The 15,732-nt window shown below is 40.9% G+C and overlaps 1 protein-coding gene across 8 annotated transcripts in view; it reads left to right on the top strand.

Annotated features, from left to right (window-relative positions):
- Positions 1–15,732, top strand: part of NAXD (NAD(P)HX dehydratase) — a 55,498-nt gene that overhangs the window by 18,733 nt on the left and 21,033 nt on the right. For all 8 annotated transcript variants that reach the window (XM_074815305.1, XM_074815303.1, XM_074815298.1 and 5 more), the window contains one exon: positions 4,742–4,850. In XM_074815305.1, coding sequence (XP_074671406.1) covers positions 4,742–4,850 — 109 coding nt within the window. The remainder of the gene's footprint in view (positions 1–4,741; positions 4,851–15,732) is intronic.

Here is a 15,732-nt window from a genome sequence, read left to right as displayed (position 1 = left end):
TTTTATTTTCTATATTAGCTTTTCAAATCTGAAAGGTATCGTAAGAGACTGTGAGGTTGTGCTTTAAGAGGTAGCAGTGAGACTCTGCAGTACTGAATCCAGCAATTACTGCCATAAGCACTGTAATGCAACCACTGCTGTTCCTGTATGCAAAAATAATTGAGGTGGCAAGACAAGAGGAATTTTTTCAGGGTGTATTGATTTTAATTTGGCAGCAGTTATCTAAAGCTACCAATAATTCATAAAGAAAAATTTTCCTCACCATTTCAGAGACTCAGTGCTGTTTAATTTGAAGAATCTTTGTAGATTTTGCGTGGAAAGTACTTTTCTCAATACGTTCTAGAGAAAAGAGCAAAAAGATGAATGTGCAGGATGCTGAACACTGTACCTTGGCCCTGTCTACACAGGGGCTTCCGGGAAGGTGAATGATAAAGCTGTTGTGTTTTCACAAGAGATCACAGTCTTCCCAGCCTCCATTGGGCGAAGCTTTGTCTCTCTGTGCTACCTCACTAATAGCCAAGGAAAGCTGATCAGGGAAACATCTGTGGGGTCCTTTTTCATAGTGTGCCCCCCATGAGACTCTCTGTATGCTTGCTTAATTGTTTAGATCTGCTTTGACTAATGGACAATGTGTAAAGTTGATTGAATGATTGTTGACATTAGCTTTAGACTCTTTCTTACCTACTGAACTTCACATGTATGAGATGAGTTACTGGAGCTCCTTTGGTTTTCCTTATTAATGATTCTGTTGTCTTGCAGTTGTTATTTCCATGTTTATCCTGTGATAGTTCTTTTCTGTATGCAGTCAGATCTTTATTGGTTGTTTTCCAGACAAGCTAAGACTTTGAGGAAGCTTTTGGGGTTTGGAGGGGTGTTGGTTGATTGCTTGATTGAACAACAGTGAGCTGTCATAATCTAGATTTTCATCAGAATGGCATCTGACAACATGTCACATGACATGTGGTGGTTAGCTGGAAGTTATGTAGCTGTTTGAAGATCTGTTAATTCCCTGCAAATGTGCAGCTGTGGTCTGTCACCAGAATCTTTAATTGCACACATCTGCACAGTGGTACTGCAGTTCCCTCTCCATGTTTACAGGTGTTACTGCTTGGATTCAGCTTTCCAAACTATTTCTGTTGTGTATGTTCATGGTGCAGAGAGTATATTTTCAAATTATGGGAAAGCCAGACTGTTTCCCAGTCTCTTGCCTCATCACCTTCCAAAAAACTTGATTTATTTTGGGAAATCCCTGACTTTCAGTTAATCAGAGTCTCTCTCAAAGGTTTTTACCCTCTTTTTAGAAATTCGAATGCTGTTTTCTTGTGGCCTTGCAAGAGATTTTTATATTAATAGTAGCTTTGTGCTTTAGAGTAGGGGTATTTCATTAGTGATTCCTGTTTTGGAAAAAAGCCAAGTTGCATATCATATGGCTCTGCACCTCTGAAGGCAGTGCTGATCATTGCTTACTCAATACCCTTCTGTCAGAGCCTGAAGATTGCATCCCTTTTGATCAAGTGAACATTTTCTTCATACCTCATACCTTTCTAGATACTTTCTTTTTTAAAAAAAAATACAGTGCTAATTTCAGTTGTGTGTGCATGTCTTGGGTAGTGGAGGTGATAATTAAATGGAGAAATTTGAAATCAGGTTAGTAATCAGGCAGAGAAATTGGCATGAAGGGACAAAGGAGGTTAACAACGTTACTTGTGTGAGCCTAGTACACAGCAAACAGCTGAAGACCTGACTTGCATTCTGTGGTGGTGCCCCCAAAGTATTTTGGTGTTTCATTTTTTTGTCTGGTTTTGATCCACGGGCAAACAAGAATACACACCGTTTTTTTCTGTAGCAATAAACTCAACAACTGCCAAGGAATATTTATTCTCAGGTACCCAAATATGATTATCTGTACTGGCAAATTACCCAAACGATCCTTAGTGAGGTTTTTAGCCCATGCCAGCTAGACTCTCCCAACAACTTCTTCTACTGGTGAGGAACTACCATGGTCCAGGGAGTGTGCTTGATAGGCAGCTTGAGCATTACCTGCTCTGAAGCTGGAGGGTGTAGGGGCCAGCTGAGCTCAGCATCAGAGAACTCTTCTGGGCATGTTCAGGTGCTATGTATAGACTCTCATTAAGAGCTAGAGGAGTTTCTGTCTTTGTGCTAAATCTCATGGTCAGGAACGTTCAAGGTGAGACCCCTTACTGACGAAAGTTACTTATTGATCATCTGTACCCTATCAGCTTTAAAATGCTACTACTTTGATATCTGTGTATGGGAATAAACTGTAAAATGACACGATAGCCCTTCCACTTTCAGAGAAGCTGTAGATACAGAATATTTGTAAGGTGTCCTTAGCTACACAACCACAGCTGTTGTGAACATCCAGTATCTTAAAGTGAAGTTGGCATGATGCTGCTCTGAGGCAGTATTTGTTCTGCTTTCTTTATGAAGAATCAAAATCCATCAGTTATTTTACAGCATTTTTTATAGCTGATTTTGCAATGTAATAGTCATTATCACCATTTTAAATCTCTGGGCCCTTCATATGCCTTGGGTTGCTTCTTGATGTGAAGTTGCAAAGGAGTTATGTGAACGTAATGTTTGTAAAATGCTTTGAAGATGAAAAGCTCTACAGTAGGTTTTTATTATTACCAGAGGCAAAGTGAGCAGGAGTGGCTTAATGTTGGACTGTTCATTTCCCAAGAGATGGCTTTGTTTTGAAGAATGCACATTATCAATTGGGTTGGAGACAAAATTATCTTATTTCAGTCCTGAATATAAATAAATTGGCAAACTTTCTACCTTGAGATTATTTGCATGAGATATTTGTAAAAGAGCAGGGCAGTTATGGTACTATCCATGGCTCTTTTCTTAGCTTACATTTAATGGAACATTTATTTAATGTATTTGGCTTCTACTATCCAAAGGTATTTTGAATCCAGTCTATTCAAACAGCCTTATATATATATATACCAGTATTCTTATATCTATATGATATATAGATACATATGAGATTTATTTGAGAAATATATATATTTGATATATATATTGGTCTTCTAGGGATAAAATCAGTTTCAGCATGTAAATAAAGTGGTCTGCATTCCAAAATGGTGACATTTTATTAGAGTTGGGTCCACGGACAATTTTTCACATGTTGAACCTACCACATATAAAAGGACTGGCTTTTTTTAATAGTGCTTTAAATATTTCTTGACTCATTTTTATTTCCAGCTTGTATCTACATCATAAACTGGTAGGTGGTTGTACAGGACATAAAAAAAAAAAAAAAGTGAGCTGTTCGCCAATTCTTAAGCTACTACTGTTTCCTTGTGAATTAGAGGAGCAGGGAGGAATGGAAATTCAACTTCAGCTCGCTAAGCGGGGGGCTGCTTCAGAGGCAGCGATGTCCTCACATGGTTTGTTGTCTCCCTTGCCCTTGAAGCAGGTCATCGCTTCCACCCAGCAGCCTTGTTTTGACAGAGCTGTTTTGTGGTGTCAGCACAGGGTGCCTTTGGGGAGCGGGCGCTGCTGCAACCGGGGATTTCTGAAGCAGCTATTGTCAGTGGAGGGGCCGCTGGGCCGCGGCCAGGCGTGAGGCACTGCATCCCTGCGGCCTTGAGCAGGCCGCCTCACTCCGTGCAGCTGCAAAAGCTTTGGGCTCCTGCCTGGCACTTGCAGAAATCGTTGCGGAATTTGCTGATTCTGCCAGACGTGAGCTAAACACTTGTTCCCAAGTGGTGTGTCCCATCAGTACAGCTGTTGGTTATGAAAAACATGCAAGGGCTTTCATCCATAATAATAGAGCTTTGTTGAAGTATTGCAAGCTCAAAATATTCTGAGCAGTACTATCAAATAGTACCTCCTTGCTTAGCCTATAGGGAGCTTTATTCCCCCATGCTTCAGTTATAAGTGACAACGATAAATGAACATTTTGTCAGAGGTGGGGAGGGAGGCTAAATTTTCCCTCGCTTTAACTCAGATTTACTGACATTGTTGGGCAGTGCTTTCAAAATATTCTGACCTATTTACACAACAAAACTCATCAGAACAAAATAAACAGTTCTGGTCAGCGGCTGAATGCTGTATTGTGGCAGCTATATTTGGCAGTGGATTTTCTCGTCATTTTTCCAGTGTAGACAAAACCTGAATACTACAGAAATCTTAAGCATTACAAGCAGATAATACCCTTACTGAATAGCTTGATTCTCCTGTTGCCTTTTGGGGAAAGGGGACAGTTTGGCCATAATTCAGTTGGAACAAATGCTTATGAAGCAGCTGACAAAAAAAACCTATGAGTAGATTTATCATTTTGCCATGCAGGGTAATAAATAATTGCATCATTTCCAGCAAGCTGCAGCATATACCTGCGAGATAGTGAACCTCTCTCCAAGTTGTAGTCTCTGCAAAGGAGCATTAAATAGGGAATTGTGACACTGTAAGAACTGTTGGTTTCCTGCTTGGGTTTTATTTATTTTGTAACAACCATAGTGGATACTTGCAATTGCCTGCTTGTTTTATGTGGTATCCCCTAAGGAATGAATTGAGAGAAATGTTTCATTCTGGCTATTTGGACAACCATTCCATATTTCCTGGGTCACAGATTTTTGGTAGTTTGGAGGATAAAATTGCCTGACACTCAAGATAGGAAATACATCTTTCTATCTTGCATCTTCAACTCAGGTTCTGAGAATACTAAAATGAAGCCTTTGTAAACTTGTCTTTTTTTCCCAATTCTGTTTAGTGATAGTCCCAATGCTGTCCATGAGGTGGAAAAATGGTTACCACGACTGCACTCAGTTGTCATAGGACCTGGCTTAGGTAGAGATGAAGTTCTACTTGAGAACACTAAGGTAATGTGTATACTGATATTTTATTCTGTGTCTTTATGTCAAATTTTATTAACCAATTTCATGTCTTTTACATGATTACACAAATGTTTGATAGGGTAACTAAATAACAAATTTAATAAAATACTGTTGACTGAAAATTACAGCTGTTAGTCATGGTCTTCATTATCAAACTGTAAGCATTACTCTAAATTTCAGGCATCCATATGGTTGTTTTGATTTGCCTCTGTTTTGATTGTGAAAGTTGCTAATTAAGAAATAGATATTCGCATCTCTAGATAAAGGGCTCTGTGTTTTCTTAGGTGCAAAGCACCTGTACTGTGAGAATATAAATATGAATTTGAGTTCCTAATTTTCAGACTCGTATTTGGCAACTTGTATCAGGAGAGGTACCAAAGAACAGGGACTGTGTACCCTTGCAATAAGAAATAATACTCTTCCTTACAAAATGTTGCAGATTTCTACTCTGGATAAAGAGGCAATCCTATTTTCTGTCAAGCCTTGGTGGAGAGCTGAAAACAGGAGCTTAGATAGTTCTCTACTCTAAATAATACGTACTTACACCGTCTTCCAGATGATGTCTTGTATTACTGGCAACACATCTTTGTATGTTCAAGTATATCTTTCAGTCTAATGTCAATCTAATTTTGTACAATTTAAAATCTTTTTTTCCTGAGAAGTATTACTGAATTAATCAGTGGAACTGACAAGTGGAATTAATATAATTTACAGAAATGTTGATAGTTACACAGTGAAATTGCAAAACAGGGGAGGCAAGAGACTGGAGACCACACTGTCCAAGTAGTTCAGAATACTTTGGGAACTATGGAGGGTGGTTTTGCTAGGCTTTTGTTAGAGGAAGCTGTTATTGGAGCTCTTCGCTTCTTTAGTTCTCCTCTTGCTTCCAAAAAATGTTTGGTTTATGATACAGAGGTGCAAAACTAATAAAGAACATGGATTCAGAAAGAAATAAACAATAAATCTATTACAGATCAAGAAATCAAATTCTATTCTGAATGAAAAAATTCAACAGATTTTATTTGGTTTTGAAAACATTTTTTCAGAATTGTTTTTACAGAAGAAAAATTGGGCAATCATTTTTCTTTTTTCCGTGTATTTTTTAAAAATTATTAAGATGTTTTTCTAAAGGAAAACAACTTTAACCAAAAGAAAATAAGAATTCATTTAGAATATCTAGCTGTGAATTCTTTCACAGCAGAATTCCATCTGGGTTTTATAAATATCTGTCAATGTGCTTATCTGTATTACAGAAGTATCTGGAAGAATCCTTAATTATTTTGTTGTGGTTTTTTTTTTTTTCCATCATTGCTAAAAATAATTTTGCCTTCTTAGTGAATTACGAGAATACTTTTACTTCAGCCTGGCTGTCCTGTGTGAGCTAGCTTAAAGTTAAAGAAACAAACGCAGCCAATGAAGACAAGGCATTTGGAAGTTACTTCATGCTAAAATCTCAGGCCACGTTCATGTGAGCTGTGGATCTGACCTTATTAATTTCAAGCCACATTAAAGCTCAAGTTCTTTGTCTTCACTGTAATTATGTAAGTGTTCATTAGTTACACAGTGTTGTTTTTTTATCGTGTAATTGGGGACAAGTGAATCCTGATTGCCTGCTTGAGGAAGACTAGTGCTTCTCTGTGCTGAGGAAAGGCTGAGTCTCTCTCTTGCTTCAATAACGAATTTTAAGCTTTGTATCACTCTTCACCTTCAAGAAAAAAAGCAAGTGATGATAGTGTTGCTATTTTAATCTTTCATAGGAGACTGTCTTGGTATATAATTTTCTGTTTTCCCTTTAAGCTAACCTCAGCATGCTGTCATATGAAAACAGGGCTGAGATGTAGATTAGTGTCTGCTTTCTGGTCAGGGTTTTGTATGAGAGTGACAGTGACAATGGGAGAGAGAGCTTCCCCTCTTCTTCCTCCTGCCCCATTAAAGTGCTGAGCCGTAGTGGTCTGTCACCTCTCTGATGCTGTTCTTATGTCTGTTCTTGTCAGTATTGTGCCAGCACGTTGTCAATGAATGTGCCTGTCCAAACAGTCATGTGCTTGGACTGCTTCTCTTCTGAGCATTGAGAAATTAAGATACTAATGCAATTTCATCATCATAATGTTAAGATGTTTTTCTAAAGGAAAACAACTTTAACCAAAAGAAAATAAGAATTCATTTAGAATATCTAGCTGTGAATTCTTTCACAGCAGAATTCCATCTGGGTTTTATAAATATCTGTCAATGTGCTCATCTGTATTACAGAAGTATCTGGAAGAATCCTGATTTCATGATACTAATGCAAGATACCTGCAATTTCTGGTATACAGTCCATGGACAGTGTTTTATCGTTGAATAGCCCGAGTACTTTTTGACCAGATGATGCATCTCTCTCCAGACCAAAGACTGCAATGCTTCCTCAGCATCTTTACTGTGTCACCTGCCTCCCTCATGCTTAATGCCTGTGGTGTGTGCACTGTGGCATTTCAGCTGCTTTCAACAGTCTGATGGAAAAGAAGCACCTTGTGATCTGTTTCCTTTGATTTTTTTTTTTTTTTTCCTTTTGCGAGTATAGTAATACTCTTCAAATACATACTTATTGGCTTCCTGTGATTGTCTGGTTTTGGCTGTAATTCCATTTACAAGCCCTGTTTCGAGAAGCCACTCTACAAGTTATATCCCACTCTTGTACGCCACTTGTGTGGGTCTGCGCCAAAACCCTCACGTGCTGTTCTTCAGTTGCCTGGGTGAGGGCTGATGCTCTGTCAGAGCTTTCTAGCCATCGGTTTGCTGGACCAGGAGCCGCAGTTTCAGAAAAATCTGAAGAAGGCATTTGTTGTGTCCTAATAGCTGTGCAGCTGGATCCCATGCAGGTGTTCCAATCCTAGTCTTGGCCTGGTAAGACCCTCCAACTCAAGAGCAAATAAGTGGTCCAAATCTATTTCTCTTCAGGAGAAAGGAATGACAAGCACATTTCTTTTCCACTTCTGAGCTCTGGAGTGTGCAGGCTAAAGCATCTGTGGTCCCCACTGTACTTCAAACTTCTGAAATGCTGTTAACACATCTAGTGTGGAACTTGGCCACCACAGCCAGCTTACTTGTAGGCAACCTCAGGCCATCTGTTTTTCCTTTTCAGTGTCCGTGATTTATTCTGGCCAGAGACGACAGTACTGTTACCTCCCCGAGTTCACCTCAGTTGGTATGCTGCTGCTGCTGGTTTAGACTGTTGAGAAAGAGTTTAACTGCCATGTGGAAGCAAGGCCAAGATCCCTATGACTGTCCTCTGTCAACACTTAGAAGCAGTGTATTTCCAAAGCTATTGGATGTTCTCCTTTTTTCACCCAGCAGCAATATTATGTCCCTATCATATCTACCCACCACAGCATTCTTCATTCAGCCATTCCAGGGATATTTGCATTTCTGGTCTTACTCTGATCTGATTTTTCTTGTAGCCTGAGGCTTGGAAGTAAGGGAACTTCTGCCTGTACCATCAAGCGCTATTCCCCAGGTTTGTGAGAGAAGCAAGTTCCTCTCCTGCAGGGTGATGAGTGCAGCTCCCAAGAGGACTTTGGAAGTAATATTATATTCCTTGCATAGCCCTCTGGGAGAGGAGACAATGCTGCCTAATGCTCTGGAATGTTCTGCATTCTGCTGCTGCCTAGCAGTGAGGCAGTTCCAGGCTTAGCTGTGTCCTGTATCAGTTTCCAGCCTCTTGTCATCTCCTTTCCCCTGTTCCTTCTGGCATGAATGTGATGTTCCAGTCAAATTTTCTGCTTCTGAATTTGGTGAATCTTTAATGGGTGTGTTACTGGCTTTATGGTCAAATGGACTGAAACATAATTGTTGGTGGGATAGTAGTTACTCTCAGGATTGAGTAGAGAAAAGCATTCATCTTTATGAAGATCCTTAACTGAAGTTAGACTTTGCCGTTAGAATCGCCTTTGCTTGTCACTGGATTCCTTGCCTCTCTCCCTGATGTGGTAGCACCACATCCTGGACTCTGCCACTCCAGTCGTGCTGTGTTTTGTTTTGCAGCAGCAAAGTTACATTAACATTTTCAGCAGAGCATGCTTGCTTCCCTCCTGTAAGAGAGGTGATAATTAATCGAAAGAATGGCTCTGTGTAACTCGGGTTACATGGTAAAATCAACTGGGTTCTCAAACCGCGTACTTGTTCCTCTTGCTCTATTCTCAGTCTTTGTTTTAGCTCCAAGAAAAGGTCCTAAATACCAGCCTGGGTTCTTTTGGCTGAGGCCCTGCCTAACTGCCATTTCTGCCCATTGCTGTTGCTGTTTCTCTTCCCCCAACCCCCTTGCCCTGCAACACTACCCTCAGCCAGTTGTTTGCCCTTAAAAATCTCTGCTATCTGTTGTGATATAAATTTCAGAAATCTCGTTTTCCACCCCTAGTGACATCATCTTAAGGTTGCATGGAAATGTCTTGGCCATGGTTAACATCTGGCACAGGGTGGGAGAGGTTTGGGCCGTTGTCATGGATCACCTCCAGCAAGTGTGCCCTGAGAGAGCCCATTTGAAATTTTATTTTTCAGATGGACTTCCAGTTCCACCTCAACTGAGGTATCAGCCTTTCTGTGTTTGTTTTTGATTAGTTGGATTAATTTCCCCCTTTCAAGCCTCATGCCTTCAGGATTTAGGCAACACTTCGCAGCCTTAATAAATCATGAGAACGGGACCAGGTGCTGTAGTACACTATCGGCACTAGTTTTTGCAAGGTCAAGAGAACTACAGAACACAGAGCCACCTTTTGTTGTCATAGCAGCCTGTTAAAGCTAAATCTGCTGCTATGGACCTTGAGAAGTATTTTCCTCTTGACATCTGAGCAGCCCTCCAGGTTCTGTTTGTACCTAGTATAAGATGCTTGAGAAGCATCCCAGGCTATGCTGCAGTTGGCAGATTAGTAGTATTGTCTGTGGTACCTACCACCATGTACGAATATGAACAACGGGATGTATTACTCTTTGGAATCACTGCTCATGTTGACTCAATTATTTACTAGAATATTATTTACTAGATACAAAATTATTTACTAGAAAACTAATTCTTCAATGTGCATCACATGCATTTCCTTCCTGCCCTGTTTATACCCTCTGGAAAGTCCTCTGGAGGTTTTTGCTGTGGGGATTCAGCAGTTCATAGGGAACTGAAGTAACAGCGAGGACACACTCAGCCCTCAGCTAGGAGGAGGTGAAGTAGGTGGGATCTTGTGCCCATGATACTGCAGAGGCAAAGAACAGAGGGCGTGTATGTGCATCTGCTGTGAGAATGTGTGTGTAAACTCTTACTTCAGCCCTCGTGCAACCCCCAGTATGGATGCATATACCCCAAGTAGTATCCAGTGAAAAACTACTCTGTTACTAGCCAAGCCTCATTGCTTTCAAACAGCCCGATGAGAGTCAGAATTTGTGGATGTCTTCACCGAAGATGAGACAGTTGCTGGTGTAGGATGCAGTTCTTTCTCTGTGATCGTGGTACTGGTGTGGATAAAGCTTGGGAATGCCAGCTCGAGGCAGAGAGATCCCCTTGGTTGCACTAAGAACTATTGCTGGCTCTGCTAAGAACTATTAGTATTCAGTGGCTTCCTCGCAAATGTCTTGATTAGAAAAACAGTGTTTGAAAATATGCTAACAGGACCTTAAATACAGGTTTATGCAGCTTGCAAGCAGAATTTATTTTCTAATACATGCAATGGATCTTAATGAAAGTCATTCACGGTGAAGTAGGATGTTTATTCACTTTCTGTGTGTAGGCTTATATTGTTGTTTAACTTGATACATAAAAGCATTTGTAAGCAAAATGCTGGAATTGGATACCTTTTCAACTCTTTCTGAGCATCATTCAGCTAGAAACCCTAAGAAGAAATTGGCAGTGATAAATTCCAGAGTTCATTTTAAGTTTATGTTTATTTGTTTTATTTTAAGACAAAATGCCAACAGCTGACCATGAATATCTTAAGCCATAATCAACCATAAATTGGAAACCTTGTAGAGTTTGCTTTGTGAGTGCAGCCTTTCAGTGGATAAGACAGCATGAGAAAACTTAGTGTCTTTATTTATTCTAATTTAGATTTTTTTACTTTAGTTTGGAGCAAACAGGATTATTGCTTAGACTGAATTTGGATGTGTTTAGGGATGGAAGTGTATAAATGTAGCTTTTCAGGTGATGCCTGGTTGATCATGAATTTGGGAGGGATATCTAAAAAGGAGTGTTCTGTTTTTTTGTGTAACTAAGGCAGTATTTCAGAGGCTTTTGCTTCATTTTCCTGTATTCCTTATGTTCAGGCATTACTTTTGATTATGTCACTTCTTTAAGAATTTAGCCTATGATTGAGGCAGATATTAAAAACCTGTTAGTGGCAGTTTTCCTCCAAGTTTGACAGCAAGTGATCTACTTTGAATTCAAAGAGGGAGTCTACGAGTAGATCATTCTCATCTTTTTTTTTTTTTTTAATGTAGAATAGAACAGTTTTGATTAGCTGCCATCTACAGCATCTTCAGCTTTGCTAGTTGTAACAACAGGTATCAGGGTACACTTTAGAGTCCTTACCACCCTCTGCCTGGCTTAAATGAAGTATTTTCCTGTGCACCTGAAAATCTGTTTTGGAAAACAGGGCCTAGCATGTGGTACTACAGTTAAAAGACAAAAGACACAGATAAATTGAACAGGGCATAAATCATGAGATAAAGAAGCTATTTTTTTCAAAGAAAGGATATTTGCCTCTGTTACCTGGCTTCATTCAAGTAGTAGGAGTGGTGGTTGTTTCTTACATGAGGTTTGAGAGCTTAGTGGAGTGATTAATGAGCTAGTGATAATTATGCATACAGGAATATATAAAACAAAACTCAGGCAATTATCTTAGTTAAAGGTGATTTATATAAATCTTGTCCACAAAGAGAGATTTTGATTGACGTTGCTGAGTTTTGAAAGAAGGATCAGTTCTTAGATCAGTTTGTGGGAACTAGTGAAAGCAGGTTTCAGAGTTAACTGCATGTTTCCGTGAGTGAGTAAATAAAAAAACCCCAAACCAGTTACTGGAAATATGGCTCTAATGTGAAGAATATTGAACAGTGGAGCTCCACCTTTAATGTTTTTCAAAACCTCCTGTATCAAATAGAATATATTTAGGGAAGCTTCTCCCCCCCTGCCAACCCTGACTGTAGGCTTGAGCACAGCCTGTGCTTGGGATATTTGCCTACCTCTAGCTGTGCAAGATTACAAACTTCTGATTGCCAAGCCCATTTTCCAAGCATCTCTGCCACAGAGCTGAATCCTGACCTCTATTGCAGCTGACTCCTTGCTAACTCTGTATTTATCCAGACTTGAAGCAAGGAATGCAGAAATGCTTCCTAGGGCTTTCAGTGCCTGTTTGTAGGAATTGATCTGCAGTGTGTAGGGGTGGAACTTATTGGTTCCTCCCGGGTACCTTGGGCAGGGGGGTGTGCAGAAATGCTTCCAGCTGCAGCATTTACAGGGAAATTTTGGCTATTTCTTCCCTTTTATTTCTGTTCCAGACAAAACTGTGGATTCAGAATTGTTGGATGAGAGCAGCATCCACGTGGAAAACACAAGCAATTGCAGGTGGCATTTCAACAGCAGTTTCTGTTCCTAGCTTTCAGCAGAGGGTTCTTTGTAAAAGGGGCTGCCACTCCTTTTTGATTATTTAAGATTGAAGGAGATATAACTGGTGCCAGATTATGTACCTTTGCACGTCTCTACCAAACCTGAGTACGCAATTATATACTTGGCATTTGGAGGCTGCAGTAGAGGGCACTTTCGGTGGGCTGAAGGCAAGGTTATACTGCTTCCTAAAATGTTCGATGTCATCATGGTCAATGCTATCCATTATTACGGCAGCTGAAGCTTGAACTTCTTTTTGAGCACATGGGTAAGGAGTTTTGCCAAGAGTAGGACAAGACATGACTCTTGAAGCGACCTAGGAAGGGCAGTGTTCATTGCTGGTGTCAATAACGGAAACTTTGCTTGCAGTATCTTTCCTTTCCAAGGTAGAAAGATGACAATGGGATGCATCCTTAGTGAAAATTAATTACTGTTGTGGGATAGATGTTGCTTTATATATGCAGCTATTGTGGTTTTCTCTTTATTTCATTAAAAATCAATCTTTTATTAAAACCACTGGCTCTAATTTCCTGATTCTTCCCTTTGCAAATACTGAATGCCAAAGTTATTGTGTAGCTAAACCAGTTCATCAGGAAAAACACAAATAGTGGTACAACTAATAATATATTAAAAGTCATTGCAGACATTCTGCTGCCAATCCACATCTACATAAAAAAGCTGAAAGTATATTTAAGTCAGGTGTGGGCAAAACTGTACATAATTGTCTTTTCTGAGGAGCTGTGGAGAACCAGGTTGTATGCTGTTGCATGCAGGCAGAGTAAATAGGATCTGTGTGTTATTGCTGGCTTGTGGACTTGGGTGGAGAAGTCCGGACCGCCTGCAGTTTTGCAAGAGGCTGTGGGTGCTTGCTGTGAGTGCACCACCTTCTATCTGCTCCTGGTGCCTCGGGGTGGCTGCTCTATGAAGACTTCCATGGCTGATGAGATATCCTTTGATTGTACTTGAAGCTCCATAGCGATTTATTCTTCCCTCACATGTTCCCATCCGTTTGCCTCCTAGCTATTTGTTGCAGCCAGTGTCTTGCACTGGCTCATCTCAGCCCTTTCCCTTTTTCCATAATAATTGTGGAAGTGTGCAAGAGTCCTGGATGTCCGTGTTAGTGCAGTGCAGGTGAATCTTGTGTTTCATAGGACATCTGCAGGCTATCAAATGAATTGTATCATGCTTTTCTGTATTACTGTGCCAGCTTTCAGCAGTAGCCTGTCCATCCATTCCTTCAGGCTTCTGCCTCTTGTGGTCCTTTCCAGCCTGAATGATTCTGGTTTCGTGTTTGTGTTGTTCTGGTTTCAGTGTGTTCAGGCTTTTCTGTTTTGGCTTTTTTGTTTTCAAAAGAAGATTGGAATTTAGTTTGGGGAATCTAATTTAAAATTTCCATGTGAAAGCTGGGATGGAGAACACAGATTTCTACTAAAATGAATGCATTGCATTTCAAGGAATAGCTTCCATGATATAAAAGAATTAATTAAAACACATTAATTCTTTGCCCTCACTTTGTAAATTTTCCTAATTACAGTAAAGGTAAACTACCAGACACAACTTCTTTTTCAGTTCTTATTGAGTAGGTTGCTTGCATACAAGTCCTGGATACTCAGTCAGAGAACAAAGATTTTTCAGGAAATTATGTATTTCAAGAGTAGTGTGGGAGTAGATTCAGGTTAATTTTACCCCCTCTGGCTCTCCTCTCCTCAACCGCCCCCACCAAAAAAATGCTGTCACTGTTACATTATTTTGGGCATTCCTAAATGTCAAGTATTTGGTGCTGCTAACAAACGATAACTGTGTGGGAGACTGTCCCATACAGCACCTTCATGGGATGTGTAATTTCCCCTTTGGGAGGTCATTTCCTCTTTGGCTTAATTAGGGTAGAAACTTAAACTTTGGTCTTCAGTTATTAGGAGAGGAAACTCTTACAGATTTGTTCTAGCATGAGTCCTGCAGTCTTGTAATACAGTTCATCATTGCTGATCTTATAACATTGGGCTGGAACCTGTTTCCCTTTTCTCAACGAAATGTTGTGGGCTGTAGAATCACAGTTTTAGAGAACCACCAAGTATTTAGCCAGCTGATACAAAGCAAAGTATCTCTAGCAAGAGACTGCCCAAACCCTCATTATTAGGACTCTCTGCATAGACTCAGAATGGTTTGGGTTGGAAGAGACCTTAAAGATCATCTAGTTCCAACCCCCCAGCCATAAGCAGGGACACCTTCCACTAGACCAGCTTGCCAAAAGCCTCATCCAGCCTGGCCTTGAACACTTCCAGGGAGGGGACAGCCACAACTTCTCTGGGCAACCTGTGCCAGTGTCTCACCACCCTCACAGTGAAGAATTTCTTACTTATATCTAATCTAAACCTGCTCTTTTCCAGTTTAAAAATGTTACCCTCATCCTGTCACTACACTCTCTGATAAAGAGTCCCTTCACACCTTTCCTGTAGCCCCCTTTAAGTACTGGAAGGCTGCTGAAAGGTCTCCCTGGAGCCTTCTCTTGTCCAGGCTGAACAACCCCAACTCTCTCAGCCTGTCCTCATAAGGGAGGTGCTCCAGCCCCCTGATCATCCTCGTGGCCCTCCTCTGGACCCACTTGAGCAGGTCCATGTCCTTCTTGTACTGGGGGCCTCAGAGCTGGACACTGTACTCCAGGTGGGGTCTCATGAGAGCAGAGTAGAGGGGGAGAATCACCTCCCTTGACCTGCTGGCCACACTTTGATGCAACCCAGGATACAGTTGGCTTTCTGGGCTGCGAGTGCACATTGTCTGGTCCTGTTGAGCTTATCATCAACCAACACACCCAAGTCCTTCTCCTCAGGGCTGCTCTCAATCCACCCATCACCCAGCCTGTATCTGTGCATGGGATTGCCTCAAGCCATGTGCAGGACCTTGCACTTGGCCTTGTTGAACTTCATGAGGTTTGCACGGTCCCACCTCTCAAGCCTGTCCAGGTCCCTCTGGATGGCATCCCTTCCCTCCAGCGCGTCGACCGCACCACACAGCTTGGTGTCATCAGCGAACATGCTGAGGGTGCACTCAGTCCCACTGTCCATGTCACTGACAAAGTTATACAGCACCAGTCCCAACACTAACCCCTGAGGAACACCACTTGTCACTGGTCTCCACTTGGCCATTGAGCCATTGACCGCAACTCTTTGAGTGTAACCATCCAGCCAATTCCTTAACCTCTGAGTGGTCCATCTATCAAATCCATGTCTCTCCAGTTTAGAGACAAGGATG

Source organism: Strix aluco, chromosome 2, assembly GCF_031877795.1.
Source record: "Strix aluco isolate bStrAlu1 chromosome 2, bStrAlu1.hap1, whole genome shotgun sequence".
Lineage (NCBI taxonomy): Eukaryota > Metazoa > Chordata > Aves > Strigiformes > Strigidae > Strix > Strix aluco.
Note: the sequence above shows the minus strand (reverse complement) of the source record. Positions and strands in the feature narration are given on the sequence as shown.